Source organism: Oncorhynchus gorbuscha, linkage group LG21, assembly GCF_021184085.1.
Source record: "Oncorhynchus gorbuscha isolate QuinsamMale2020 ecotype Even-year linkage group LG21, OgorEven_v1.0, whole genome shotgun sequence".
NCBI classification, from domain to species: domain Eukaryota; kingdom Metazoa; phylum Chordata; class Actinopteri; order Salmoniformes; family Salmonidae; genus Oncorhynchus; species Oncorhynchus gorbuscha.
The window spans coordinates 34,754,918-34,782,123 of NC_060193.1; the positions used below are offsets into that span (position 1 = coordinate 34,754,918).

Sequence of the window (27,206 nt, forward strand, 5' to 3'; positions counted from 1 at the left end):
AATGCAACTGTGTGGTTGCATAATGCAGTGCCAGCAACACATGAACAGTGATGCGCTCTGAGCCAGAAACAATGACACTTCAGTACAACCTACGTGGGGATATAAAAAGAAAATGATTAGACTATAAAATCACTCAACATGAGTTAAGACCAGCAAACAGAAGTGTCTGGTGCAACATACAACAGCCATTAAATTCATTACAACAATATGGGTTTAAACATTTATATTAAGGTCATATGTCCTTGTTAAACTTAATCAAATGCGTCCAACATGAGAGTTTACAGAAACGAAGACGCCTAAACAGTTACTAAACTAAAAACGGTTTCATAGACATGGGTTAAGCCTGGTCCTAAACTAAGCAATGCCTCATAATGCAGATCTCCATTGACAGGAACTTCTTAGCCTGAGACTAGGCTTTATCTGACTGTATAACCGGCATGTAGTGTGTCACAAACAGCTGACTTTCCACCCTACACTCAAACTGTGTGGTTTCTCATTTTTCCTCATGAACTTGTAGCAGCAAGCTCTTATGCTGACCTCTCCTGTAATTTTATCACTGTTCAAAACTGTTTAGAAAAAAAATGAATGAGCAATCATAATGTTAGCTAGCTACTGTAAAAGGCATGTTTTAAAATACGTTACAGCTTTGAGTAAATGTCCTTGTCTGGTCTGATAAGCAACTTGGCTACACCTACCTTCATAGTAGAAAAGGTAACTGGAGACAAAGTTTTAAACCTTTTTCCAACTTGGAGGTCGGTGCTTTGCTAATTGTCTTGGCCAGACGATGTACACCCGTCACTGTTACCTTTGGCAGCTCTTCAAGCACCTTGTGTAAAACAACGGCATGGTAAGCAGGGGTGTTGACTAATTACTAGCCACCTTAATGGTTAGCGCGTTAATAGCTAGCTAAACGAGACAAAAATCACTAACTGAACGGATAAACACAATTTTCAACAATAATATATATTTTTAAACGCAATAGAAAAAATGATTACATTAATATACTGAGGTAATGATAAAACGCGCGACTTAGAAGCTAGTATGAATACTATCATGGTGACAGGAAGCTATGTATCAGGTAAGAAGTTGAGCGGAAGTGGGCGTTACTACGTTGTTTAAATCTATTGGCCCAGCGTCGTCGGGGTTAGGCCGGGGAAAGATTTTACACTATTGTGGAGAGATGTACAGTTTGGATTCTTTACATACAATAGAAATAAGCGGAATCATTTTTATGTAATTAATTTCATTATTCTTTTGGCCGAATTTCATATACACAAATGTAAATTTACAAACAGAAAACCACATTTTCGTACCCTACAAAAAGAAATTGAACTGTATTTTAAGACGGTTAAATGCTTTACTAACAAAAAAAAGCTGTTAGAATTGTAAGTATATGCATGTCCCTTAAGGTCCTTGGTGTAATTGTAATGTGATATTGTACCCCCTAGCTCGATTGTCTATTGTTTGTAATCTATGTATGCTTGTGTTCCCTCATGTGCTTTATTTATGGATTTGTTATTAATAAAAAATATATAAAAAAGGGGGTTAGGCCGGGGTAGACCGCCATTGTAAATTAGAATGTGTTCTTAACTGACTTGCCTGGTTAAATAAAATATATATGACTGGTCACTGCCTAGCAGTCGCCGCCGGTGATTTGCATAAAGCTGGGAAAGGTCTAACATCACGCCGCTCAATGGTCCCCTGCCCTCTCCGCTTCTCATCCACTGAAAATGAATGGGACTCGGTGTTTCACCGCGCGTGTCACACTTTTTAAAATTTTTATTTATTTTTTATTTTATTTTGTTATTTTTTATTAACAACAAATCAATACATAAAGCACATGAGGGAACACAAGCATACATAGATTACAAACAATGGACAATCGAGCTAGGGGGTACAATATCACATTACAATTACACAAGGACCTTAAGGGACATGCATATACTTACAATTCTAACAGCTTTTTTGTTAGTAGAGCATTTAACCGTCTTAAAATACAGTTCAATTTCTTTTTGTAGGATACGAAAATGTGGTTTTCTGTTTGTAAATTTACATTTGTGTATATGAAATTTGGCCAAAAGAATAATGAAATTAATTACATAAAAATGATTCCGCTTATTTCTATTGTATGTAAAGAATCCAAACAGTACATCTCTCCACAATAGTGTAAAATCTTCATAAATGTGTTCAATTATAAACCTACTGATGTCTTGCCACAGTTTTCTTACATGCATACAATGCCAAAAAAGATGCACAACTGTTTCTGGGTGGTCATTACAAAAGGAGCAATTTGAGTTGATGTTTTCCTTAAACTTCTTCATATAGTGGTTGGCGGGGTAATATTTATGAATAATTTTAAAGGAAACTTCCTTAATTTTGTTAACAAGTAGGTATGTTTGTGGCAACATCCAAACTTTTTTCCAACAGATATTATCAATAAATCCATTCCAATAAGGCATGACATAAGGTATAGATACAACATCCTGCTGAAACAAGGATCGTATCGCTCTGTTGTTGAATGGACCAAAAGAGAAACAAGTCTTTCCTGTCATGTATTGTATTGTCATGTCTTGTCCCTGTGCTTTCTCTTCTCTTCGTTTCCCCCTGCTGGTCTTATTAGGTTTCTTTCTCTCTCTCTATTCCTCTCTCTCTCTATCGTTCCGTTCCTGCTCCCAGCTGTTCCTCATTCTCCTAACGACCTCGTTTACTCTTTCACACCTGTCCCCTATTTTTGCCCTCTGATTAGGTCTCTATTTCTCTCTCGGTTTCTGCCTCTGTCCTTGTCGGATTCTTGTTTGCTGTTTGCTGTTTGCTTTGCTTTTGTTCAGTCCAGTTATATTCTGCCTCGTCATCAGATACTACGTGTGAGCAGGTGTCTCTATCCTCTACGGCCCGCGCCTACCCGAAGGGACCTGCAGTCTGTTGCCGCTAGCCCTGCAACTCTCCTCAACAACTAGAAGGGGGACTCTCCTGTTAAACTAGAGGATTTGTGTTTTCCCTGTTTGGACTTCCCCTGTAATGATTGAGGATTTATGTTTTCCCTGTTTGGACATTAAAAGACTCTGTTTCCGTTATATCGCTTTTGGGTCCTCACTCACCTGCATAACATTTCCTACTGATGAGTCAACAGGGTCAATAGAAGGTAGGCTCTGAGGGTCAGGTCTTGACATGTTCCTGAATAACATAGCAACACCTGAGGGAATGGCATCTAAAACAATTGCAAAATCTTTAGGTGTTACAGGGACCTTGTAAAGTGATAAGAATTATTTATAACTGAGTAAAAGACCCTCTGCATTTACCAGTTGGCTCACCAATAGGATATTATTTCTGAACCAATATTCTAAAAACAGAGGTATTTTTATACAATATATCCCGATTATTCCATATATAATATCTGTGTGGAGAAAAATTGTGTTTATAAATTAAGGACCATGACAAGAGAACCTGCCGATGAAAAGCAGAAAGTTTCACTGGAACTTTGTCAATATTATAATTGCAAAACAACATGAAGTTAAGGCCACCAAAAGTAGAGAAGACATGATGAGGAATACAATTCCAGATAGAAGTGGGTCTTAGGAATTGTTTTATCCAATTGATCTTGAAAGTATTATTTAAAGTAGTAAAATCCAGAAAATTCAGTCCACCATTCTCATAAGTGTTCATTACAACAGTTTTCCTAATGTAATGGGTACGGTTTCTCCAAAGAAAGTTGAAAAGCATCTGGTCTATCTCCTTGCTTATTTTACGGTCAAGATATAAAGATAGAGCACCATATGTTAGTCTAGAGATACCTTCAGCCTTGGTTATTAGGACTCTACCTTTTAAAGATAAGTCCCTCTGTAGCCATTGATTTAGTTTCTTCTGGGTTTTTTTAATAAGAGGGTTAAAATTTAGTAAGCCTCTAGACTTCTGATCCTTTGTAATGGTTATGCCTAAATATGTAAGTTCTTCTTTTACTGGAATACCATAATATGAAGGTGTCACACAATCTTTGACAGTGTTGATAAAAGGATATTAGAAGGGTGAGCCGGTTAAGAATCGATTCAGACAAGGTGTTAAAATTGTGCGACAAGCGACAGTTTATTTCAGAGTGAGAATATCTGGTACACGTAAATACGGCTCTCCCATTCGCTCGCACAGAACAGCAGGAAAAGAGAAAGAGTGAACCGTTACAATACAATTTATACAAAACAGAAAGTAGGTTGATCCTGGGAGATCGGATCTTTGGATTGGTTCAGCTGGGGTGTAGTCTGTAGTCTTCCGCCATCGGCTCAGCTGGGCCGTCCGTCACTCTAGAATCCCGCCGTCACATCCGTCACTCTAGAATCCCGCCGTCACACAATGTTCAGCTAAAGGAGACTATGTGTGTGCGCTGGTTTGGCAGTCAGTGTGTAATGTGGGAGCTATCCTGTAGGGGACCCCACAGGCTTTACTGTGAGTTGTAGCCATGTATTTAGCAGTAGGCTGATCACTTGCATAAGAAAATAGCAATTCTTTACAACAGCCATGAGTTCACATTTCTTAATGTTAAGATATAGACCAGACGCTTTGGAAAAGGATTGTAATCACATTGATCGATATGGGAATTTGGTTAGCGTCTTTCAGAAAAAGTGTAGTATCGTCAGCCAGCTGGCTTATAATAATTTCTTTACCAGCTATGGAAATACCTTGTACAGGACTATTATTTAAAGAATTTGCAAGAAGTTGGGTGATTAATACCGCGCGTGTCACACATTGTGCAGTGCACGCGGCGTAATGACGAGCCGGTGGAAGCGTTGCTGAGAGCGCATGGGCTTGGGAGAGTCCTCGAAGGAATATTTCGTTTCGCTGCAGGCGGGAGTTCCTTTTTTCTAGAACCTGTTTGAGTGTCGCACAATAACTACGTCAACACTAAAGGTCTTAGCAGGAAAGCGAAACATTTGAAGGATAATAAACTGGTCATATGTCAGTTCAGATTGTCTTCAAGATGTGTATATAGAATAGTTATATTAAATATGAAATTACATTTCAGTGCATGAAATTCATTATTTGTGATTAAAAAGTATAGTATTTGCTTCGAAGTGTTTATCTACTAACTAGATTTTCGGTACTTCCTGGACACGTCGTCGTAGCAGCCAGACATCTCAGTTTACCTGAAGAGTAAATTCGTATTGAATTAGCAATGGAGACATTATACGGTGTACCTTTCGCAGTGTTGGAATGTCCTAATATAAAACTCAAAAAGCCATCATGGCTGCACATGCCGTCGGCTATGACAGTCTATGCGATTGTTATTGTATCGTACTTTCTCATCACTGGAGGTAAGTTGTCGAACACTGCAGCGTCGTTAGCTGTCATGCCAGTTTAACTAGGTAGCTGTAACCGATGGTTTTGTAAAGCCTCGATACAGGACTTGTCTGTTAATGTTTAAAGTTACATCCGGCTTCTAAATAGCTAACATTAGGTACATGTATTGCCTACTAAAATATGATTCAACGTCTTCACCCGTCACACGTATTTTATGCAGTCAGACTTATTCAATCGGCTAATCAGTGTTGGGCCGAGTACGGAGGAGTTGGCTATTGTGTAGCTAACTAATTAGCTAGCTAGTACTAGCTAGGTGTGTAACTGTTCACCAAACCCACGGTTCAGTACAGTGGTTTTAGGGTCACACTCGTTTACGGTATAGCGGAAAAATGAATTCCATCAGTTACTGTAATACATTTGTTTATTTGGCAAAATAATTAAAGTTTGACATTCACAATGATCTTGGCATTGTTTGTTATAGGGTGTGTTCGTCAATTCAATCTGGAGTGCCAGAGTGCGCTCTGCGTGTAAATTCAGACCGTTGTCAGATCTTCCGTTCCTAAATTCAGAGTTCAGAGCGCACACTGAACCCTCTGGCCTAGGAGTAGGGTTGATTCGAGTGTTCTGAACTCAACGGCAGTCAAGCACCCAAACTAAGATCAGCAAACTATTTACAGACGCAAATTAGATAATCTCACTGACTATTTTACTCGCCCTAGCAGAACTAGGGTGAATTGGGGTGCTCATGCTATCCAGAGCGTTGGTGACTGTAACTGCTGCTGGCAACAATTCAATTACATTTTTTTTGACGACTTTTACTGACATTCACCATTTTGAACGGGTGTTGAGCGTAAGTAAACTATTGGTTATTCTGTGCTCTGCTACACTCAGACGAGTGCTCTGAAATCGGAGTAGATAGCCAGAGTGTATTTACGAACATAGAGTATCACCGCATGAGTCATAATACCCATAAAACCTAGCGGTCAAACAGGGAAATGGTTCCAATTGTTTTTTTCACCATACATTTTTTTCCCATTGGGATTTTAGAAACACTTTAAAATTAGGTTTTTGTTTTGTGTCGGCTTACCCTGCTAAGTTTTCATTTTAGTTATTTGTTTGATCTGCTGGTGCTTGCCGTAATAAGTCCTATATTCATTATGTTCTGGAATGTTTCATTGAACTGTGCTGAACTGAAAGTCCAGTTGAATAAAGGGGAGGGGTTGGAAAGCTGTCAGCTTGGCACTGCCTTTTAAATCTTTGCTTCAAGCCACACCTCGCCACACTCACCAAAAGGAGCAAACATACCAACCAGTCTGTTCAAGAACGTTTTGGGGAAATGTGTCGTTCAGAACAAACTGTTTCGCAACATAGCAAACATTCTGCATGCACACTGACTTTGGTCGCCAGCTGTACGGTGTAGAGGTCGACCGACTATGATTTTTCAATGCCGATACCAATTATTGGAGGACCAAAAAAAGCCGATACCGATTAATCAGGCAATTTTAACTTTTTAAATTTGACTTATTTGTAATAATGACAATTACAACAATACTGAATGAACACTTATTTTAACTTAAGATAATATATCAATAAAATCAGTTTAGCCTCAAATAAATAATGAAACTCTTTCAATTTGGTTTAAATAATGCAAAAACAAAGTGTTGGAGAAGAAAGTAAAAGTGCAATATGTGCCATGTTAGAAAGCTAATGTTTAAGTTCCTTGCTCAGAACATGAGAACATATGAAAGCTGGTAGTCTTCAATATTCCCAGGTAAGAAGTTTAGGTTGTAGTTATTATAGAAATTATAGGACTATTTCTCTATACAATTTGTATTTCATATACATTTGACTATTTGGATGTTCTTAAAGGCACATTAGTATTGCCAGTGTAACAGTATAGCTTCCATCCCTCTCCTCGCCGCTACCTGGGCTCGAACCAGGAACACATCGACAACAGCCACCATCGAAGCATCGTTACCCATCGTTTCACAAAAGCTGCAGAGCAAGGCGAACAACTACTCCAAGTCTCAGAGCGAGTGACGTTTGAAACTCTATTAGCGCAAACCCCGCTAACTAGCTAGCCATTTCACATCGGTTACACAAGCCTAATCTCGGGAGTTGATAGGCTTGAAGTCATAAACGGCTCAATGCTTGAAGCATTGCGAAAGAGCTCCTGGCAAAACGCACAAAGTTCTGTTTGAATGAATGCTTACGAGCCTGCTGGTGCCTACCATCTCTCAGTCAGACTGCTCTATCAAATCATAGACTTAATTATAACACACAGAAATACAAGCCTTAGGTCATTAATATGGTCGAATCCGGAAACTATCATCTCAAACGAAACGTTTATTCTTTCAGTGAAATACGGAACCGTTCCGTATTTAATCTAACGGGTCGCATCCATAAGTCTAAATATTGCTGTTACACCATTGAGGGTTGTACAATGTGTCATAATTACATACATTCTGGTAAATTAGGCTGCCCAAACGGTTGCATATACACTGACTGCAGGACACGCTAGATAAACTAGTAATATCATCAACCATGTGTAGTTATTTTTATTGTTTTTTACCAGACTAATGCTAGCTAACAACTTACCTTGGCTTACTGCATTCGTTTAACAGGCAGCCTCCTCGTGGAGTGCAAAGAGCGGCGGGTGGTTAGAGCGTTGGACTAGTTAACTGTAAGTTTGAATCCCCCGAGCTGACAAGGTAAAATTCTGTCGTTTTGCCCCTGAACGAGGCAGTTAACCCACCGTTCCTAAGCAGTCATTGAAAATAACAATGTGTTCTTAACTGAGTTGCCTAGTTAAATAAAGGTGGCCAAATAATAAAAATAAATTGTCCAAATCGGTGTCCAAAAATTCCGATTGCTATGAAAACTTAATCGGTCGATCTCTAGTACGGTGTTTCCTCCGACTCATTGGTGCAGCTGGCTTCCGGGTTAAGGGAGCAGCGTCAAGAAGCAGTGTGGCTTGTTTCGGAGGACGCATCGCTCTTGACCTTTCCAGATTCCGTACGGGAGTTGCAGCGACGGGGAAAACGTTCATGAACGCACCTCAGGATTAATACACATTCATCCAGTGCCAGATCTGACTGACCCTTGTGCCAATCTGTGTCACAAACATACATTTTGGAAGCTGATTCGCTGCTTCTCCCTCAACAGCGCCCCATAGTTATTTTATTTTTGTTTTGGGGGGAGGGGTAGATTGTGAGTTCTATCAATGTAATTGTTTAAAATACTTGCACATGACTCGGACATTCCATGCAAATTAATATGAATAGGTCTGTTTAATATTGTTCTGGCTTGTCGTTCCAAATAGAGGGAATATTTTTATTAAAGGTGTACAGTGTAACCAGGGCCATAATTAATTAAATGGGTTGGGATATGACTAACAAAATAACAAAATATCCCCCTGATTAATTATTCTTTACAAATAAGACAGGTATTTACCTTTCCATCTTCCTACCATGAAAAGGTAAATACCTGTATTTGTGATTCTTTAGTCATATACAGTTGAAGTCAGAAGTTTACATACACCTTAGCCAAATACATTTAAACTCAGTTTTTCGCAATTCCTGACATTTGATCCGAGTCAAAATACCCTGTCTTAGGTCAGTTAGGATCACCACTTTATTTAAAAAATGTGAAATGTCAGAATAATAGTAGAGAGAATGAGTTTTCAGCTTTTATTTCTTTCATCACATTCCCAGTGGGTCAGAAGTTTACATACACTCAATTAGTATTTGGTAGCATTGCCTTTAAATTGTTTAACTTGGGTCAAATGTTTCAGGTAGCATTCCACAATCTTAACACAATAAGTTGGGTGAATTTTGGCAAATTCCTCCTGACAGAGCTCGTGTAACTGAGTCAGGTTTGTAGGCCTCCTTGCTTGCACACGCCTTTTCAATTTTGCCCACACATTTTCTTTAGGATTGAGGTCAGAGCTTTTTGATGGCCACTCCAATACCTTGACTTTGTTGTCCTTAAACTTCATAGGGCTGCAATCCCGTTAAAGGGATCAATATGACAACAGCCACTGAAAGTGCAGGGCGCCATTTTTCAAAACAACAAATCTCATAATAAAATTTCTCAAGCATTACAAGTATCTTATACCATTTTAAAGGTAATCTTGTTGTTAATAGGCTTTACAGCGAAAGCACCACAAATGATTGTTAGGTCAGAGCCAAGCCACAGAAAAACACAGCCATTTTCCAGCCAAACAGAGGAGTCACAAAAAACACCAATAGAGAGAAAATTAATCACTAACTTTTGATCTTCATCAGCTTACACTCATAGGACTTCATGTTACACAATACATGCATGTTTTGTTCGTTAAAGTTCATATTTGTATTTAAAAAATCTCAGTATACATTGGGCGCATTATGTTCAGTAGTTCCAAAAACATCCGTTGAATTTTCAGAGCCACAACAATTTACAGAAATACTCATCATAAATGTTGATGAAAATACAAGTGTTATACATGGAATTAAAGATATACTTCTCCTTAATGCTGTCAGATTTTAAAAAAGGCTTTACGGAAAAAGCAAACAATGCTATAATCTGAGAACAGCGCTCAGAGAACAAATACATATATCCGCCATGATGGAGTCAACCGACTGCACTCCCAGGTCCACAATAAATGTTTGATTTGTTCGATAATGTCCATCATTTATGTCCAAATAGCTACTTTTGTTAGCGCGTTCGGTAAACAAATCAAAACTCTCTAAGCGCTTTCATAGTTGCAGATGAAATGTCAGTTCCGTTACAGACCGTAGAAACTTGTCAAACGATGTATGGAATCAATCTTTAGGATGTTTTTTAATATAAATCTTCAATAATATTCCAACCGGCGAATTACTTTGTCTTCAGAAAAGGAATGGGAGATACCTCATGTGAAATGTGCGTGACTGCTGCCAGACCTCTGACTCAATCCACTCTCATTCGGCTCCACCTCACAGTAGAAGCCTCCAACAAGTTTCTAAAGATAGTTGACATCTAGTGGAAGCCTTAGGAAGTGCGAGATTACCAATATCCTACTAACTTCAATAGGGGGTGAGTTCAAAATTGACCAACCTCAGATTTCCCACTTCCTGGTTTCATATCGCCGGGGCTATTTGACGCTTATGCAGTACGCCACAGGGGGGTCCAATCCTTGAGGTTGTGTTGTGAAAAGTGTTATGAAATGTAATGTGTCATTCTAATTGTATATCGCTGCCTTAATGTTGCTGGACCCCAGTAAGAGTAGCTGCCTTAATACCTTTAAAAAAGGTATTAAAAAAGGTATTGTATATGACTCTGTCATGGGTCTGCACAATCACGCAAATGGTACTGAACTCATGACAGGACCATGTTTTGACATTGTATTGGCTATTGAGGGTTTTTTGCTATGTGACTTTGTGAAAATCATCTTTTGGCATTTTATATCTATATCTCCGTTTTCGGCACGAGGAAAAAGTACAGTGCAGTCCGGAGTCCTTGGGACGTCGCTTCCCTAAACCCTAACCTTAAGCCTTATCTTGACCATTTAAAATTAATTTCAATGGAGGTGGGGGTAGGAACGTCCCAAGGATCCCGGATAGCACAGATCACGAGAAAAATCACAAGAATTTGCACATTCAGAATTAAAGATCAGGTCAGGATATCAGGTTTATCAGGCTTTAAAAAAAAAAGCATTCTGTTTACATCTGAGTCCAGTGCCATGTTCTTAAAAATGATCATATGTATGACATTTCAGATTTAGATATGATCATTTTACAGTAGGTAATGAACTACACTATACATACAAAAGTATGTGGACACCTTCAAATTAGTTGATTCGGCTATTTCAGCCACAGGTATAAAATCTCCATAGCCAAAGTAGAATGGCCTTACTGAAGAGCTTAGTGACTTTCAGCATGGCACCATCATAGGATGCCACCTTTCCAACAAGTCCATCAAATTTCTGCCCTGCTAGAGCTGGCCCGGCCAACTGTAAGTGCTGTTATTGTGAAGTGGAAACATCTAGGAGCAACAAAAGCTCCGCTTGTGTGGCCTCACTGAACAGGGCCGCGAAGTGCTGTAGGGGGGACCAACTCCATGTTAATGCCTGTGATTAAAAAAAAAATTTTAACGAGGTGTTTGACTAGCAGTTCTCCCCATACTTTTGCTCATGTAGTGTATGTTTTCAAAGTAACTTAGTGACATTGACGTTATTGTTAGCAGCTTGGTAAACACTATTTTCAGAGTAGCTTTCACAATACTGTGGCTAAAGATTTTGATTGATTTATTAGCCGATTTGAGTAGGCTAACATGTAGCAAACTACTAAGCCAGCTCAGCTGGTATGGGCTAGCTTTGCACCCTCCTTTACCCTTACACATGGCATTTACCATCCCAATTCATATTATTATGCCAGTGCGTAACTGTTGATTTTCCTTCTTGCTACTAGCTAGTTAGCTAACTGATTTCCTTGTGTCTCTCCCATCTGCAGGCATCATCTACGATGTCATTGTGGAACCACCTAGTGTGGGTTCAATGACCGATGAACATGGGCACCAGCGGCCTGTCGCCTTTTTGGCATACAGGTAAGTACGCAACACCTTTCCTTGCCCATTCATGTACAGTAGACTAATGCTAGTGTTAAAGCGCCTTGCTTGTGTTATGAGTTTTGGAAACATTTCGAAATTTCATATCAGTGCAATTTCTTTTTTATACGAAAGATACTCTTACTGTACCCAGTTTTGGCACAGTTGCAAGTGGCTGTGTTTTGAATAACGCATGCTTCCAGCCAACGTACAATATATCCTACCCAGTTGCACTCTAATGGAAATTGCTCTGTGCAACTGTGCTGAAACGATGTATAGAAAGTGTTTCGCTTATATTTGAAAAATGATTTCTTGCTTATATGAAGGTTCAGTTCCAAATGTTTCCAAAACCGCATTGCAAGCAAGGATTATTCAAGTTTCTAAATGTTAAAACAGCTTTGGGACTGTAGTACACATTTGGCCAGCTGTCGTCCATATGTTCAACTGAGAACCCTTCAACTGTAATCCCCTTTGGGATCTTGAGAGCTAACACATGCTGTTTCTGCATTGTCAATGCCTGGGGCTATTATTTACTCCATTCATTATCTGCATTGTATTGCACAAATTTGAGAGGGGTAGTCACATAACCATCTTTTTTTTTCTCTTTCCTATGAAGAGTGAATGGCCAGTACATCATGGAAGGGTTGGCCTCCAGTTTCCTCTTCACCATGGGAGGCTTGGGCTTCATAATCCTAGATCGCTCGAATGCCCCAAACATCCCTAAACTCAACCGCTTTCTTCTGTTGTTCATCGGTTTTGTCAGTGTCCTGCTCAGCTTCTTCATGGCCAGAGTGTTCATGAGAATGAAACTGCCGTAAGTCTACTCTCTTGTGAAAATTTCCAATCGTGTCCCCCAACCTAAAACACATGAAACTGTGGGGTGGGGAGAAGTTTGCTACTTTTAGGATGGACAGCGCAACAAAACCCTTCTCCACCCTACTGCTCCCATTTAAAACCATCAAGTTGCTGTGTTTTTATACATTTGTTTGTCTGGTTTAAAGGGGACCTAATCATCAACACAAGTAACACTCTTGATAGTAACAGATACATCATATTTTATTGGTCACATACACTTGGTTAGCAGATATTATTGCGAGCGTAGCGAAATGCTTGTGCTTCTAGTTCCGACAGTACAGTAATATCTAACAATTCCACAAATGCTTAATACACACATCTTAAGTAAAGAAATCGAATAAGAATATATAAATATATGGATAAGGTAATGTCAGTGGCATGGGCTAAGATGCAATAGATATATTTATACTGTATTCTATACTATGAGATGCGTAATGCAAGATATGTAAACATTAAAGTGACTCGTGATCCATTTATTAAAGTGGCTAATGATTTCAAGTCTGTATGTAGGCAGCAGCCTCTCTGTGCTAGTGATGGCTATTTAACAGTCTGATGGCCTTGAGATGGAAGCTGTTTTTTCAGTCTCTCGATCCCAGCTTTGATTCACCTCACCTGTACTGACCTTGCCTTCTGGATGGTAGCGGGGTGAACAGGCAGTGGCTCGGGTGGATGTTGTCCTTGATGATATTTTTGGCCATTGTGTGCTGTAGGGGTCCTGGAGGGCAGGTAGTTTGCCCCCGGTGATGCGTTGTGCAGCTAGCACCACCCTCTGAGGAGCCCTGTGGTTGTGGGCGGTGCAGTTACTGTACCAGGCGGTGATATAGCCCGACAGGATGCTCTCAATGGTGCATCTGTAAAAGCTGGTGAGGGTTTTAGGTGACACGGCAAATTTCTTCAGCCTCCTGAGGTTAGTGAACCGAGACTGATCTCGGAGTGACCCCCGACCGAGGAAAAAAAGTCATAATAAAATAATTCCATTCCCCCCAGCTATGTCTATTGACAGTTGTCAGTGACATGAACATTCTATTGAAATGGTTACTTGCATAGTGGAGTCTTTTGAGACATGCAGCTAGCTAGCTAAACAATGAACCATAATCCCAACTCATAACGTTACTACCCTGCATGAATCTGCAGGTAGCTAACCAACCAGGTTCAATGTTAGATAGCTATCATTAGGCTATAACTAGCAATGCAAATAGCTCTTGAGGTACGAATAATATTACTACACAGATCATACGCATAACGTTAGCTAGCTAACAATGTAATTTAACTTCAAATTTAAAGTGACTTTCTGAGAAAATTAGAAATGTGTAATAACTGCAAATGTAGCTAGATAGACTATCTTACCCATATACATGGATGGATGCTTCTCCCTCTGTCACGGATGCCATGAGTTAGGGTTAGTGGTTATAGCATTGGGCCAGTAACTGAATTGAATCCCTGAGTTGACAAGGTAAAAATGTCGTTCTGCCCCTGACCAAGGCAGTTAACCCACTGTTCCTAGGCTGTCATTGTAAATAAGAATTTGTTCTGAATTGACTTGCCTAGTTAAATAAAAAATGGGTTAGGGTTAGTTTGAAGATGTGTAAAACACATGTCTCTGGATTACAACAGCCTTTTGTTCTCTTTTTGACTCATTTGCTATCAAATGCCAGAATGTTCTCCATCTCCTTAGCTAATTTCAAAACTCGGTCCTCTGGAAAGTGGAGACCAACACTTACGCAGTTCTACTGCATGATATATATTTTTTTAAAGCTGTGTTAGAAAGAATTACCGACACATACTGACCAGCTCATGTTATAGACATTAGTGTGCCACATGGCAGACCAATCCAAACTCGTCTCTCGACATGTCCAGTCCACTCATTATCTCAGCCAATCATGGATAGGGGGAAGGTTGCTCTCTTTCTGTGGCTAAACCAACTAGGCTCGTAATTTAACAATTGTATTAGTATTTAGATTGCATACAAGTTTGTTAAAGGCACATGAAAATGTTTACATGTTCCAGAAGGTATTTCTTTTGATCAAATAAAATACAATTGCATTCAAAATGCTCTCCTGTGAAGTAGTGATGTGTGGCATACACCTAGTTTCCTGATTAGTCACAAGGTCCTACAGTTGACAGTGCATATCAGAGCAAAAACCAGGAATTGTCCTTAGAGCGCCGAGACAGGATTGTGTTGAGGCACAGATCTGGGGAAGGGTAGCAAAATATTTCTGCAGTATTGAAGGTCCCCAAGAACACACTGGCCTCCATTCTTAAATGGAAGAAGTTTGGAACCACCTCTTCCTAGAGCTGGTCGCCTGGCCAAACGGAGCAATCGGGAGAAGGGCCTTAGTCAGGGAGGTGACCAAGAACCCGATGGTCACTCTGACAGAACTCCAGAGTTCCTTTGTGGAGATGGTTGTACTTCTGAAAGGTTCTCCCAGTTCTGCAGCATCAGGCCTTAATGATAGAATGGTAGAATGGACTGAAGCCACTCCTCTGTAAAAGGCACCTAAAGACTCTGACCATGGGAAACTAGATTCTCTGGTCTGATTAAACCAAGATTCAACTTTTGGTCTGAATGACAAGCATCATGTCTGGAGGAAACCTGCCACCATCTCTACGGTGAAGAATGGTGGTGGAAGCTTCATGCTGTGGGGATGTTTGTCAGCAGTAGGGATTGGGAGATTAGTCTGGATCGAGAGAGAAATCAACGGCGCAAAGTACAGAGATCCTTGATGAAATCCTGCTCCAGAGCGCTGAGGACCTCAGACTGGCGCGAAGGTTCACTTTCCAACAGGACAACGACCCTAAGCACACATCCAAGACCACGCAGAAGTGGCTTCGGGACATGTCTCAATGTCCTTGAGTGGCCCAGCTAGAGCCCGGACTTGAACCCCATCAAACATCTCTGGAGAGACCTGAAAATAGCTGTTTAGCGACACTCCCCATCCAACCTGACAGAGCTTGAGAGGATCTGCTGAGAAGAATGGGAGAAACTCTCCAAATACAGGTGTGCCAAGCTTGTAGCATCATGCACTGTATGCTCAAGTGTGCTGCCACCTCATTGCTGGCTCAGTAACCCATATCTTAAAGCTAACATTGTCAGGAAATATACCTAAAGTATGGAAAACCGCTAACATGCTGCTACTCCATGAGGACGGGATCGTAGTGATCTTGATAATTATTGTCCCATCTCTAGGCTTGTGTCTAGCTAAAATTCTTGAATCTATGGTAAATAAGAAACTTTGCTGGGTTCTGACACCTGCTCATTGTTTCATGATTCTCTTAGTGACACAACTCAGGCCATGGTGATTGATGGGGTTAAGTCCGAATTTCTTGAAGTACATAAGTGTTCTGCGGGAGTCTGTTCTGGGACCTGTTTTTGTTACTATTTATATAAATGCTATTGGTCAATCTTTTAAAGAATTGACATTTCATCAATATGCGTATGATACTAATATGTACGCAATTGCTCTGACTGCTGACCTGGATTTTACCAGGCAACAGTCTGATTTTGCATCTGTACAGGTAGCCATTACTGATTTTTAAAACGTGTGCTTAATACAGGCAAAACTAAATGCATGCTGTTTTCAAGTTCTCGTAAGATTGCCTTGGCTGGATTACATCTTCACTCATCAGATGGTTCTGTAATCGAACGAGGTCATGCATACAAATACCCTGCATACATATATTAGCACCTGCTAGACAAGAGAATGTTGTCCTTATGCAGCAAATGCATCAGATGCATATCAACCCACAAGGTGCAGCAAACATAAGCACCAACGCTTGATAACTAGTGCATCAACAATCATATTGTAAAGGATTAATTGCATGAAGAAATTAGTGGAAATATATTAATAATTTAAAAACAATAGTTATGGATATGTTTTGTATAATTCTATTAAGTCCTAGAAAAGAAGTAGGCCTTTTTACCTATGCATTTTCTTTACAAAACATTAGTGTAATCCATTTGATCAACTTTATTTGTAGATTTAATTAGTAATGGAGTTGTAGTAAAATCTTTTGACAAAGTTATAACGAAAAAGATAATGATAATAATAACTAGCCAGGTGCGCATGTGAAATGATTTGCTGTATTCCTAAACAAAAGAACCAGCGCATGAAGAATTGTAAAGGATGAATTGCATGAAGAAATATTTGTGGAAATGTGTTCATGACCAGATACAATCAACAAATAACAGTTTTTATATCGGACACTGTATTGTGCCCTTTTTACCCATACCTTTACGCATGAATCAATCTCGTCTTCTCTCGTCTTTATGCTTCGGGTCAGCACACAGCTTCGGGAGCAAGCCCAACAAACAAATCGGTTGCACTGCACACCGTTTTCATGGGCCTTGTTTTGTGTGCCCCTGCCGACTTGACATGGTCTTCCTTTTCCCGAGAGGGAGCAGTGGTGCTTGGGGAAGAGGGAGAGCAGGATGTGCTGCTGCTTGGCGGCTGTAGCTTCTTTCTTGATGGTCATGTGGTTCTCACGAAGCTCACATGCCAGATCCATGATGAAATCGCTCCTGTTGACTGTCTTGTCAAGACATTGCTTGTACAACGTGCGCTTTGATAGCAGCCATGTCGAGCAAGTTGCAGAACACCGCAACAGGCCAGAGGTGAGTGTACTCTGTAAAAGAAGATAGTCTTGCCATCTGGTCCAGTGCATCCACACCAACCTATTACATAAAATAAAGGTTTGAATAGTAATAACATTCATGTCATATAAGAATATATTTGGTGTTTGACAGATGGAAACGATATATGTATATAGCAGAGATGTATACCTTTGTGCGATAGTCGTCTGTCTCCAGTTTCTTTTTCTGGTCACTGCCAATGGCAACAGTGGGATGCATGGTACTGAGGATGCAAATACTTTCTTTTGCATCTGTACACCATAAGTGTTGCTTTACCACTTTCCGTCACTGTGGAGTACAGCTCTGCTGGTATGTTTTGCGCAGAGGGGCAGCTCCCGCCTTTGTTTGTTCACTATTCCAAGCAGGCTAGTCGTCTTTGCAATCAACTTGTCTGCCATGGCAACATTTCTGCCTTTGCCAATGTAAGGCTCCACGAGTCTCAACAACAGTCTCAAACAGTCGCTCACCCACTGGCCTGGTTTCGATTTTGAAAGCCATTGAGCAAGTTCTTGGTTTTGACATCGGCGGCCAACTAAAAATCAATTCCAAATTTGTCTGGTTTGTTGACCATGTATTGGGTAAAATGGCACCGAGCTTTTGTTGGGGACAGTTACTCATCCGTTATGTCTCCTGGCTTGTAACAAGCAGTGCAATTCTTCACAACACTTTTCTAGGTGTCTGAGACTGCGGCAAATGTGTCTGTCTGCACATCTATTGGTCTCATCTCCTTGTTATCAACGCAGGTGTCTCATGATCTCTCTGAAGCGGTTGCGTGGCATGGTCTCTCTGGAAAAAGTCCACCCCATACCTATCAGACTAATGACTCCACATCCATGCTCTTTCCGCCTTATGCTACGTGGACATACAAGAGTGCAATAATTGCATTCAGTTCATTCATACACATGTTCCGTGTTTTGTTTCCTTTTCTGTGCAAATGAGTGATGTTGCAGCACAGAGACTGTACTATCTGCATGTCACAAACAAAGAATTGAGTACTCTGGCAATTTGTCTCTGCATGAGGTGTAGAACCTGCTCTTTGTGAATATTCTGGTGAGGCCGCCTTCCTGTTGGGATCTCGTCTCTTTTCTACCCAAACCGTGCCATCCCTCCCAGACTCCTGTCTCACGTGGCACTTGGGATCTGTTCTGTTTCTGCGGCGAGGCTCAGGCATCGGAGGCCGAGGCTCGAAGTAAACATCAGAATCGGATGACTCTTCATCAGCAACTTTGATTTCAAGCACAATATCTGATTCTCCATCTGACTCCAACTCATTGAAATTCTGCAGCATTTGCAACGCTGTCAGTGCGTCCCTTAGTTTGGTTCGGCTTGCCATTGTGAATGTTGTACTCGGTGTCTGGGGAGATTATATACAATTTCCAGCATTTCATAATAAAATAATTAGACTACCCACAATTCTTCAGTACACTATTGTTCTAAATTCAATCATCTTCACCCGTATCATTCAGTTAATTTAAGTCACGTGCACCATTATCAGTTTCTATCGCCCATTCATCCATTGACGACAGAATAACTTTTTAATTTGATTTTTAATTAGTAGCCAGAGCGGTCATAGCATGTGTTCGTTTTCCTGACAATACATTTAATTAGTAAAACAGTTATAGTAAATAAAACAGTCCAGGAACGGCTTCTTTTTACAAATTTAAAATGTGAGTATGGTATCAACCCGCAAGGCATGCACGCAGTCAAATGTATTAACATGAGCGCTAACACTGATAAACGGGCATAACATAAACTCATTACACTATTGTCTTTATAAATTAAATCAACCTCTTCACCCAGTTAGGCCTAATTTTTAAATTAAATTGGGAAGTGAGGTGCAGTATCGTCCATTGGCCATTCAGTGGGCTGGCATCAATTGCTTCACTGGATAGAGTCAAGGATATGTTTTGCATTATTCTGAAGGCCTACTGCAACATGTACCATGTTTTAATTTCCTTACAATAAATTTGATTAGTAATACAGTTATAGTAAATAAAACAGTCCCATAGTTTATTTTTACAAAGTAAAATATAAAAGAATGGTCAACCCCCAAAACGTGTGGTCAAATTATTTGCTGCTGACAAATAGGCATAACACTAACTCATTACACTTGTCTTTCAAAATCAAATCAACCTCTTCACCATCATTCAGTTAGGCTTAAATTAAATTGTGAATTAAGGTGCACAATTTATCATCCATGCAGTGAGAAGAGAGACTCATTAGCGCCTGGCTGGGTACCAACGTCCAACAGCACATTGTCTTGGCGGGTTAAGTTAGGAATAGGGTCATAAAAAAAGGTAAAGGCTCCCTCTGACAAATGAGCAGAAGGAAATAAATGTAGCAAAGGTCATGGAAGGAGCAGGACATTTTTAAATGTGTTTTTTTTTTGTATTTATTAAACGTCAGTGACTGTCGTTTTATCATAGCGCCCTTCATTTTTCACAGGAGACAGTTTTACTACTTATCATTATGTTCATGTAGACATTAAAAGGGGCGGCAGGGTAGCCTAATGGTTAGAGCGTTGGACTAGTAACCAAAAGGTTGCAAGTTCAAATCCCCGAGCCTACAAGGTACAAATCTGTCGTTCTGCCCCTGAACAGGCAGATAACCCACTGTCCCTAGGCCGTCTTTGAAAATAAGAATTTGTTCTTAACCTCTTAAGGGAAATGCAACAGGAAATGCAAATGCCAAATGCTAATAGTACTCGCTAAAACTCAAACTTTCATTAAAACACATTTTTTTTACCTTTATTTAACCAGGCAAGTCAGTTAAGAACAAATTCTTATTTTCAATGACGGCCTGGGAACAGTGGGTTAACGACAGAATGACCTTGTCAGCTCGGGGGTTTGAACTCGCAACCTTCCAGTTACTAGTCCAATACTCTAACCACTAGGCTACGCTGCCGCCCCAACCACTAGGCCACGCTGCCGCAGGGTACTCAATTAAAGCTACACCCGTTGTGAATCTAGCCAACATGTCAGATTTTTAAAATGCTTTTCGGCGAAAGCATGAGAAGCTATTATCTGATAGCATGCAACCCCCCCCCGAAATACCTGAATGTAAACAAAAGAATTAGCGTAGCCGGCGCTACACAAAACGCAGAAATAAAATATAAAACATTCATTACCTTTGACGAGCTTCTTTGTTGGCACTCCTATATGTCCCATAAACATCACAATTGGGTCTTTTTTTCCGATTTAAATCCGTCCATGTATACCCAAAATGTCCATTTATGAAGCCCGTCTGATCCAGGAAAAAGCAGCTTTCCAAAACGCAACGTCATTTAAAAAAATTAAAGTTGCCTATAAACTTTTGTAAACCAACTTTAGGTAGTAGTAAACGTTAATAATCGATCAAATTGATCACGGGGCGATCTGTATTCAATAGCAGCAAGTCTTGAAATCATGGTCCATATTCTCTCTTTCAAAACTTCCTCCTGTGTACTCGATGACAGGAAGTGCCTATTACTCATTTCACCAATGATTAACTTCAACCCAATTGCCAAGACTGGCGACATCGTGTGGAAGCTGTAGGCATTGTAAACTGGTCGCTATCTATTTTCCCTTGCCATAGACAATACAGGCAACTGGCGGAGGGATATTTTTTACTTTTTTGGTGAACAGTTTTCCTTGGGCTTTTGCCTGCTAAACGCGTTCTGTTATAGTCACAGACATGATTTCTATCTACACATACTAATCATATGCATGTACTATATTCCTGGCATGAGTAGCAGGACGTTGAAATATTGCGTGATTTTTAACAAAACGTTGAAAAAAAGAGACCCGATCTTTAGTTCTTAACTGACTTGCCTAGTTTAAAGGTATAAAAAAAAAAATTAAACTTATTTTGCTACTTTGCACCCCAGTATCTCTACTTGCACAAGTCTATCACTTCAGTGTTTAATTGCTATATTGTAATTATTTCGCCACTTTGGCCTATTTATTGCCTTACCTCTTATGCTACCTCATTTGCACACACTGTATAGACTTTATTTTGTATTATTGACTGTGTTTGTTCCATATGTAACTCTGTTGTTTGTGTCGTACTGCTTTGCTTTATCTTGGCCGGGTCGCAGTTGTAAATGAGAACTTGTTCTCAACTAGCCTACCTGGTTAAATAAAGGTGAAATAAATAACAGTAAAATAATTCAGACCCTTTACTCAGTACTTTGTTGAAGCACCATTGGCAGCGTTTTACAGCCTCGGATCTTCTAAGGTATGACACTACAAGCTTGGCTCACCTGTAGTTGGAGTTTCTCCCATTTATCTGCAGATCCTTTCAAGCTCTCCGGTTGTGAGCGTTGCTGCACGGCTTTTTTCACGTCTCTCCAGAGATGTTCGAACGGGTTCAAGTCCGGGCTCTGGTTGGACCACTCAAGAACATTCAGACTTGTCCTGGAGTCACTCCTGCGTTGTCTTGGCTGTGTCCTTAGGGTTGTTGTCCTGTTGGAAGGTTAACCTTCACCCAAGTCTGAGGTCCTGAGGATATCTCTGTATTTTGCTCCGTTCATCTTTCCCTCGATCCTAACTAGTCTCCCAGTGCCTTCCACTGAAAAACATCCCCACAGCTTGTTGCTGCTACATGCTTCACCGTAGGGATGGTGCCAGGTTTCCTCCAGATGTGACACTTGGCATTCAGGCCAAAGAGTTCAATCTTGGTTTCATCAGACCAGAGAATCTTGTTTATCATGGTGTGAGAGTCCTTTAGGCCAGGCAGCCAACTCTAGGAAGATTCTTGGTGGTTCCCGAACTTCCATTTTAAGGATGATGGAGGCCACTGTGTTCTTGGGGACCTTCAATGCTGCAGACATTTTGTGGTACCCTTCCCCAGATCTGTGCCTCGACACAATCCTGTCTCTGAGCTCTACAGACAATTCCTTCGACCTCATTGCTTGGTTTTTGCTCTGACGTGCACTGTTAACACTGGGACTTTATATATACACGTGTGCCTTTCAAAATCATGTCCAATCAATTGAATTTATCACAGGTGGACTCAAAGTTGTAGAAACATCAAGGATGATCAATTGAAACTGGATGCACCTGAACAAAATTTCTATTCTCATAGCAATATATATATATTTTTGTACATTTCTAACCATGTCTAAATCTGTTCGCTTTGTCATTATGGGGTATTGTGTGTAGATTGAGTAAACATTTATTTAATCCATTTTAGAATAAGGCTGTAACGTAATAACATGTAGAAAAAGGGAAGGGGTCTGAATACTTTAACATTTCAACCAATCAATTGGTCATTGGTCGAGAGAACAGACTTTCAGTTGACCAATTTCTTTTTGTCGGGGACGGCCCTAGTCTGGTTTTATTTATTTATACTTGTTTTTGTATTGTGCAGGGCAATTTTTAAAAAAATAGGACTTCCCTGTTTGAATAAAAGTAAATACAATATATACTTTAAAAAAAAATCTTTATTTCAGAATTGGTAGTAGACGGTGGAAAAAGTACCTAATTGTCATACTTGAGTAAAAGTAAAGATGCCTTAATAGAAAATTACATAAGTAAAAGTGAGTCACCCAGTAAAATACTATTTGAGTACAAGTCTAAACGTATTTGGTTTTAAATTCACTTAAATATCAAGTGAATGTAATTGATAAAATATTCTTATGTATCAAGTAAGTGTAAATCATTGCTAATTCCTTATTAAGCAAACCAGACGGCACAATTTTGATGTTTTTAAAATTTATTTGCGGCTTGCCAGAGGCACTTTCCAACACTCGCATCATTTACAAACGAAGCATTTTTGTTTAGTGAGTCCGTCAGATCAGTGACGCTAGGGATGACCATGGATGTTCTCTTGATAAGTGTGTGAATTGGACCCTTTTCCTGTCCTGCTAAACATTCAAAATGTAATGAACTCTTCGCTGTCAGGGAAAATGTATGGAGTAAAATGTACACTATTTCCTTGAGGGATGTAGTCAAGAAAAAGCACTAAAGTATTTTTACCCCCCCCCCCCCAGAAAAAAATGCTCATACCCAACTATTTTAAATACTGCAGGCTACTAAAATCATTCCAAAAGGCAACAATTATGCACTTTAGCCAGGCTTTGGGACTATCCTATCGAGTTGTTTGTATTGTATTTGTATTGTGACAATTAGGTCGGCTTTAGAGCGCATCTTTTTAGAGCATTGGTTGAGGTGGAAGATGGCTAGGTAACTTTTGTTTGTCTTCACTTGAAAATAAACTCAAGTTTTTAATCAAGGTGGTAAACTAGTTCGTAGAAGCGAGATTCTGTATGACATATTTGTAGAATGTTAGGTTCCCTATCGACTGACATGACTCTTCCAGTCATAAGTTGCCGACCCCTGGTTTAATCCCTCCAAAACCCCAAATATAAGCTTGTTTCACACTATTGTTTGTTCAATTTTAAACACAGTAGAGCTTCAAAACATATTTAAAACTATCATGCTGATATCATGGATGGTTAGTCCTTGCATTCATAGCTCTGTCTGAATGGAAGTGTGGTTACATTTTTACAACCCCATCCCTAAGCGGTTTACCCGAAAAGGTGGCGAGGTGACCTCTATGTTGTGGTTTGAACTGCAGATTGCCACCATAATCGCATCATTCTTCAACTGGTCATTCAGTACAGAACTGTTTCCATTCAATTAAATGTTGAACACTGTTCTGTTGTACTGAACACACCCTTGTCTTTGAAAGTTTTGTAAAGTCTTGCAGGACAACCCTCTTTTGAAATTTGTTGTCATCACATTTTTTGGGTCGCATACACATATTTAGCAGATGTTATTGTGGGCATAGCGAAATGCTTGTTCTTAGCTCCAACAGTGCAGTAATATCATACTGTCATTAAATAAGAATTTGTTCTTAAGACTTGCCTAGTTTAAATAAAGGTTCAATTTTAAAAAGTATTAAAATATACAGTATATAAATGTGTGATTGGATGTATGGACAGAATGTGGATAGAATATTTAGAATATCTGTAGGATAGAAGTGTAAATATACAGTGTGGCAAACAAGTATTTAGTCAGCCACCAATTGTGCAAGTTCTGCCACTTAAAAAGATGAGAGGCCTGTAATTTTCATCATAGGTACACTTCAACGCTGTTGCACCGCCTTCACCACTTTCTTTGTGGCTGGACCATTTTTCAGATTGTCAGTAATGTGTACGGCGAGGAACATAAAGCTTTATGTAGATGTGGTGAAACTTCCACGTCTGTTTTTTGTACCTTGATGCTTCTCTCCACTGTCTTAAAAATAACAAAGGCAGCAAATGCTCCTGGGTGCAGCCAGTGGTGCCGTTTCCCCTAATGCAGCTTTAAAGGGATAGTGCAAGATTTTTTTTTAAAGCACATTTTCTACGTAGTCAGACTCATGGATACCAGTTTCCTTGTCTCTGCGTGCAGCTTGAACTAGTGTTTAGCGCAATGATTGGAAGTGTTCAGGATCAGCTAGCATGCTAATTGATCCCAAAGACGTCCAGTTGTTGCGCTAAAGCAATACCATTAATATAATTTGGGCTGAAAACTAAAACTATCAAATACATAAGTATGCAGAATATAGGTCTATATTATAAACTTGTCGATTTAGGTTGCATTTTGAGTGAAACATCCCCTCGTCAAGGCACTCGGTGTTGTCCTCAAAATTAGAGCTGTCATTTACATGTGAGTTGCATTAGCAGAATGTGATGCTCATATTTAAGGTCTATGATATCAGTCAGCTATTTACCTGAACTGCAGATAAATGTGTCAAGTGTTGTGTTCAGGGTCTACCTTTTCTATTTTCACTGTACCTATGTTGGAAGCCTACTCTAATCTGTTTCTACCTTTCCTTTATATTTCTCAGTGGGTACCTCATGGGTTGAAGATGGCCACAACACATTACGAAGACAGAATGGTGAAGGACTGCCAAAGATTTAAGCTTCAATTGATTTAAGCTAGCCTAAAATGTTATGATAACACATTTAAATTGCAAATAAAGAATTGACAGTAACATCTGTCCCTGGCAATAAGCCTTTGACCATGTTTGAGTGATGTGACATTTAATACAATGTGCATCTCAATAGTCGAGGCTTCCTATCCTCGTCTCCTTTCCTTCCACTAAATTGTGCGATGGAATTCCCTTACAGGCTGTATTGCAAACCTGTCTTCAGTTCAGTAATGCAGATGGCGAGAATGTGGAGACAAAGCCACTATAGACCATTGAGATGCACCCATTGGAAGGAGGGACACTTTCCTGATTATAAATCTGAATGAGCAGTAAATTTGTGGGTTTTTGGGGTTATTGATAAGTAATGTTTTGTAGACCATTCTATCTTCCTAAATGCCTTCCAACATGTCACTGTGTGTCTATTAGGAACTTAAATAAATGTTATTTCTAGAAAGCTTGTCATTCTCTAATCACATTTTTGTTATAATATACTAGTAATATTCAGTAATTCTTCGGTACTTTTGTAATCTTTTTAACCAGTAGTTCTGAAGGTAAAAGTGGACCACTACGTCATTGCTCTGCTGTGTGCGCATCTTGCTAGCGGTCAGTCATATGGCGAGGGGCTGAAGCTACTTGGTGAACTCAAATTTCTACTGGCTGGCCCACGTAGGGGAAAATGGTGCAGCACAGCTTCCAGAAAAACTTTTAAACTAGGTATTTTGTGGCAATTCTTTTTATTTATCCATTATTTTACCAGGTAAGTTGACTGAGAACACATTCTCATTTGCATCAACGACCTGGGAAATGGTTACAGAGGGGGATTAATGAGCCAATTGTAAACTGGGGAGTATTCGGTGACCATGATGGTTTGAGGGCCAGATTGGGTATTTAAGCCAGGACACAAGTTTTTTTTTTTTTTTGACCAAAGGAAAGAGTGCCTCCTACTGGCCCTCCAACACCACTTCCAGCAGCATCTGGTCTCCCATCCAGGAACTGACCAGGACCAACCCTGCTTAGCATCAGAAGCAAGCCAGCAGTGGTATGCAGGGTGGTATGCTGCTGGCATACCAGCAATTGAGGTAAGATCATAATTCTCGGGTTAAAGTTCTCCGTCACTGCGACAGATTTCCATCATATGGATGACTCATTTCACTCCAGGTTACATTTACATGTCTAAAGCCAGACAAAATATTTATAAATTATAATGGAGCTATACATTTTCAAATTACTGCCCTTTTTAATGGCCGGCAAATAGATCATGGACAGACAAATCGGACATTCGAGGCCTCCTGAGTGGCACAGCTGTCTAAGGCACAGATCCCAGGCTGGCCATGACGGAGTCCCATAGGGTGCGCACAATTGGACCGTGTGAGAGTAGGCTACCTGAGTAGGCTACACTTCTTATTTTGTATCGCTTCATGTTTGTTATTGTTAAAGTCACCATCTGCTGCCTGACTCCCTGCAGCTCCGTTAGAGATTTTTAATTAGAAAAGAATGGATTCACTTTTTCAATGCTAGTTAAAAGGAGACTATAGTTAGGTTTCACATTGGCGTTACTAAAAAGGTAAGAGGGTTTTTTAATTCCAGCTAGTTAAGGCTATTCTCGGAGGTTCAAAGATCCTACATCGAAGCCTCTCCTCCATAGGTATAATTATGTGGGCATAACTCCGATAATGCAAGCCAAGCCTCCACCCTCTCTTGATCTCTCCCCACCCGCAAAATTTCAGTCGCATCTTGCGCCCCACACTTCTCTCCATAGTGACTGGCAGCACAGTGTTTGTCTTTCATTATGATTAAACCATGCTGTCATGGCAAAATACCATTGCCTCTTAACTTTCCTATGAAGATGAAATGGTTAGCCGCAAGGCGTTCTATCCTCACTGATATAGAAATTTTAATGTTGATCTAAATGTTTTTTAAAAGTATTTATTTCAGAGGTTTAAAATTAACTGAAAGGAACGATATAAACCGG

At 39.9% G+C, this 27,206-nt stretch overlaps 1 protein-coding gene across 1 annotated transcript; it reads left to right on the forward strand.

The window, feature by feature from the left end:
- The first annotated feature begins 4,923 nt into the window (after positions 1-4,923).
- ostc (oligosaccharyltransferase complex subunit) lies at positions 4,924-25,691 on the forward strand. The gene is made up of 4 exons (XM_046319079.1): positions 4,924-5,300; positions 11,757-11,850; positions 12,467-12,664; positions 25,151-25,691. Exons 1-4 carry the CDS (start codon positions 5,162-5,164, stop codon positions 25,167-25,169), a joined length of 450 nt encoding a protein of 149 aa, XP_046175035.1. The 5' UTR covers positions 4,924-5,161; the 3' UTR covers positions 25,170-25,691.
- The last annotated feature ends 1,515 nt before the right edge of the window (positions 25,692-27,206 follow it).

Excerpts from the sequence above, each read along its gene's own strand:
- ostc (XM_046319079.1), top strand. The coding sequence starts at position 5,162 with ATGGAGACATTATACGGTGTACCTTTCGCAGTGTTGGAATGTCCTAAT. Across the intron at positions 5,301-11,756 it reads GTACTTTCTCATCACTGGAG|GCATCATCTACGATGTCATT; the intron begins GTAAGTTGTCGA and ends TCCCATCTGCAG. Across the intron at positions 11,851-12,466 it reads GTCGCCTTTTTGGCATACAG|AGTGAATGGCCAGTACATCA; the intron begins GTAAGTACGCAA and ends TTTCCTATGAAG.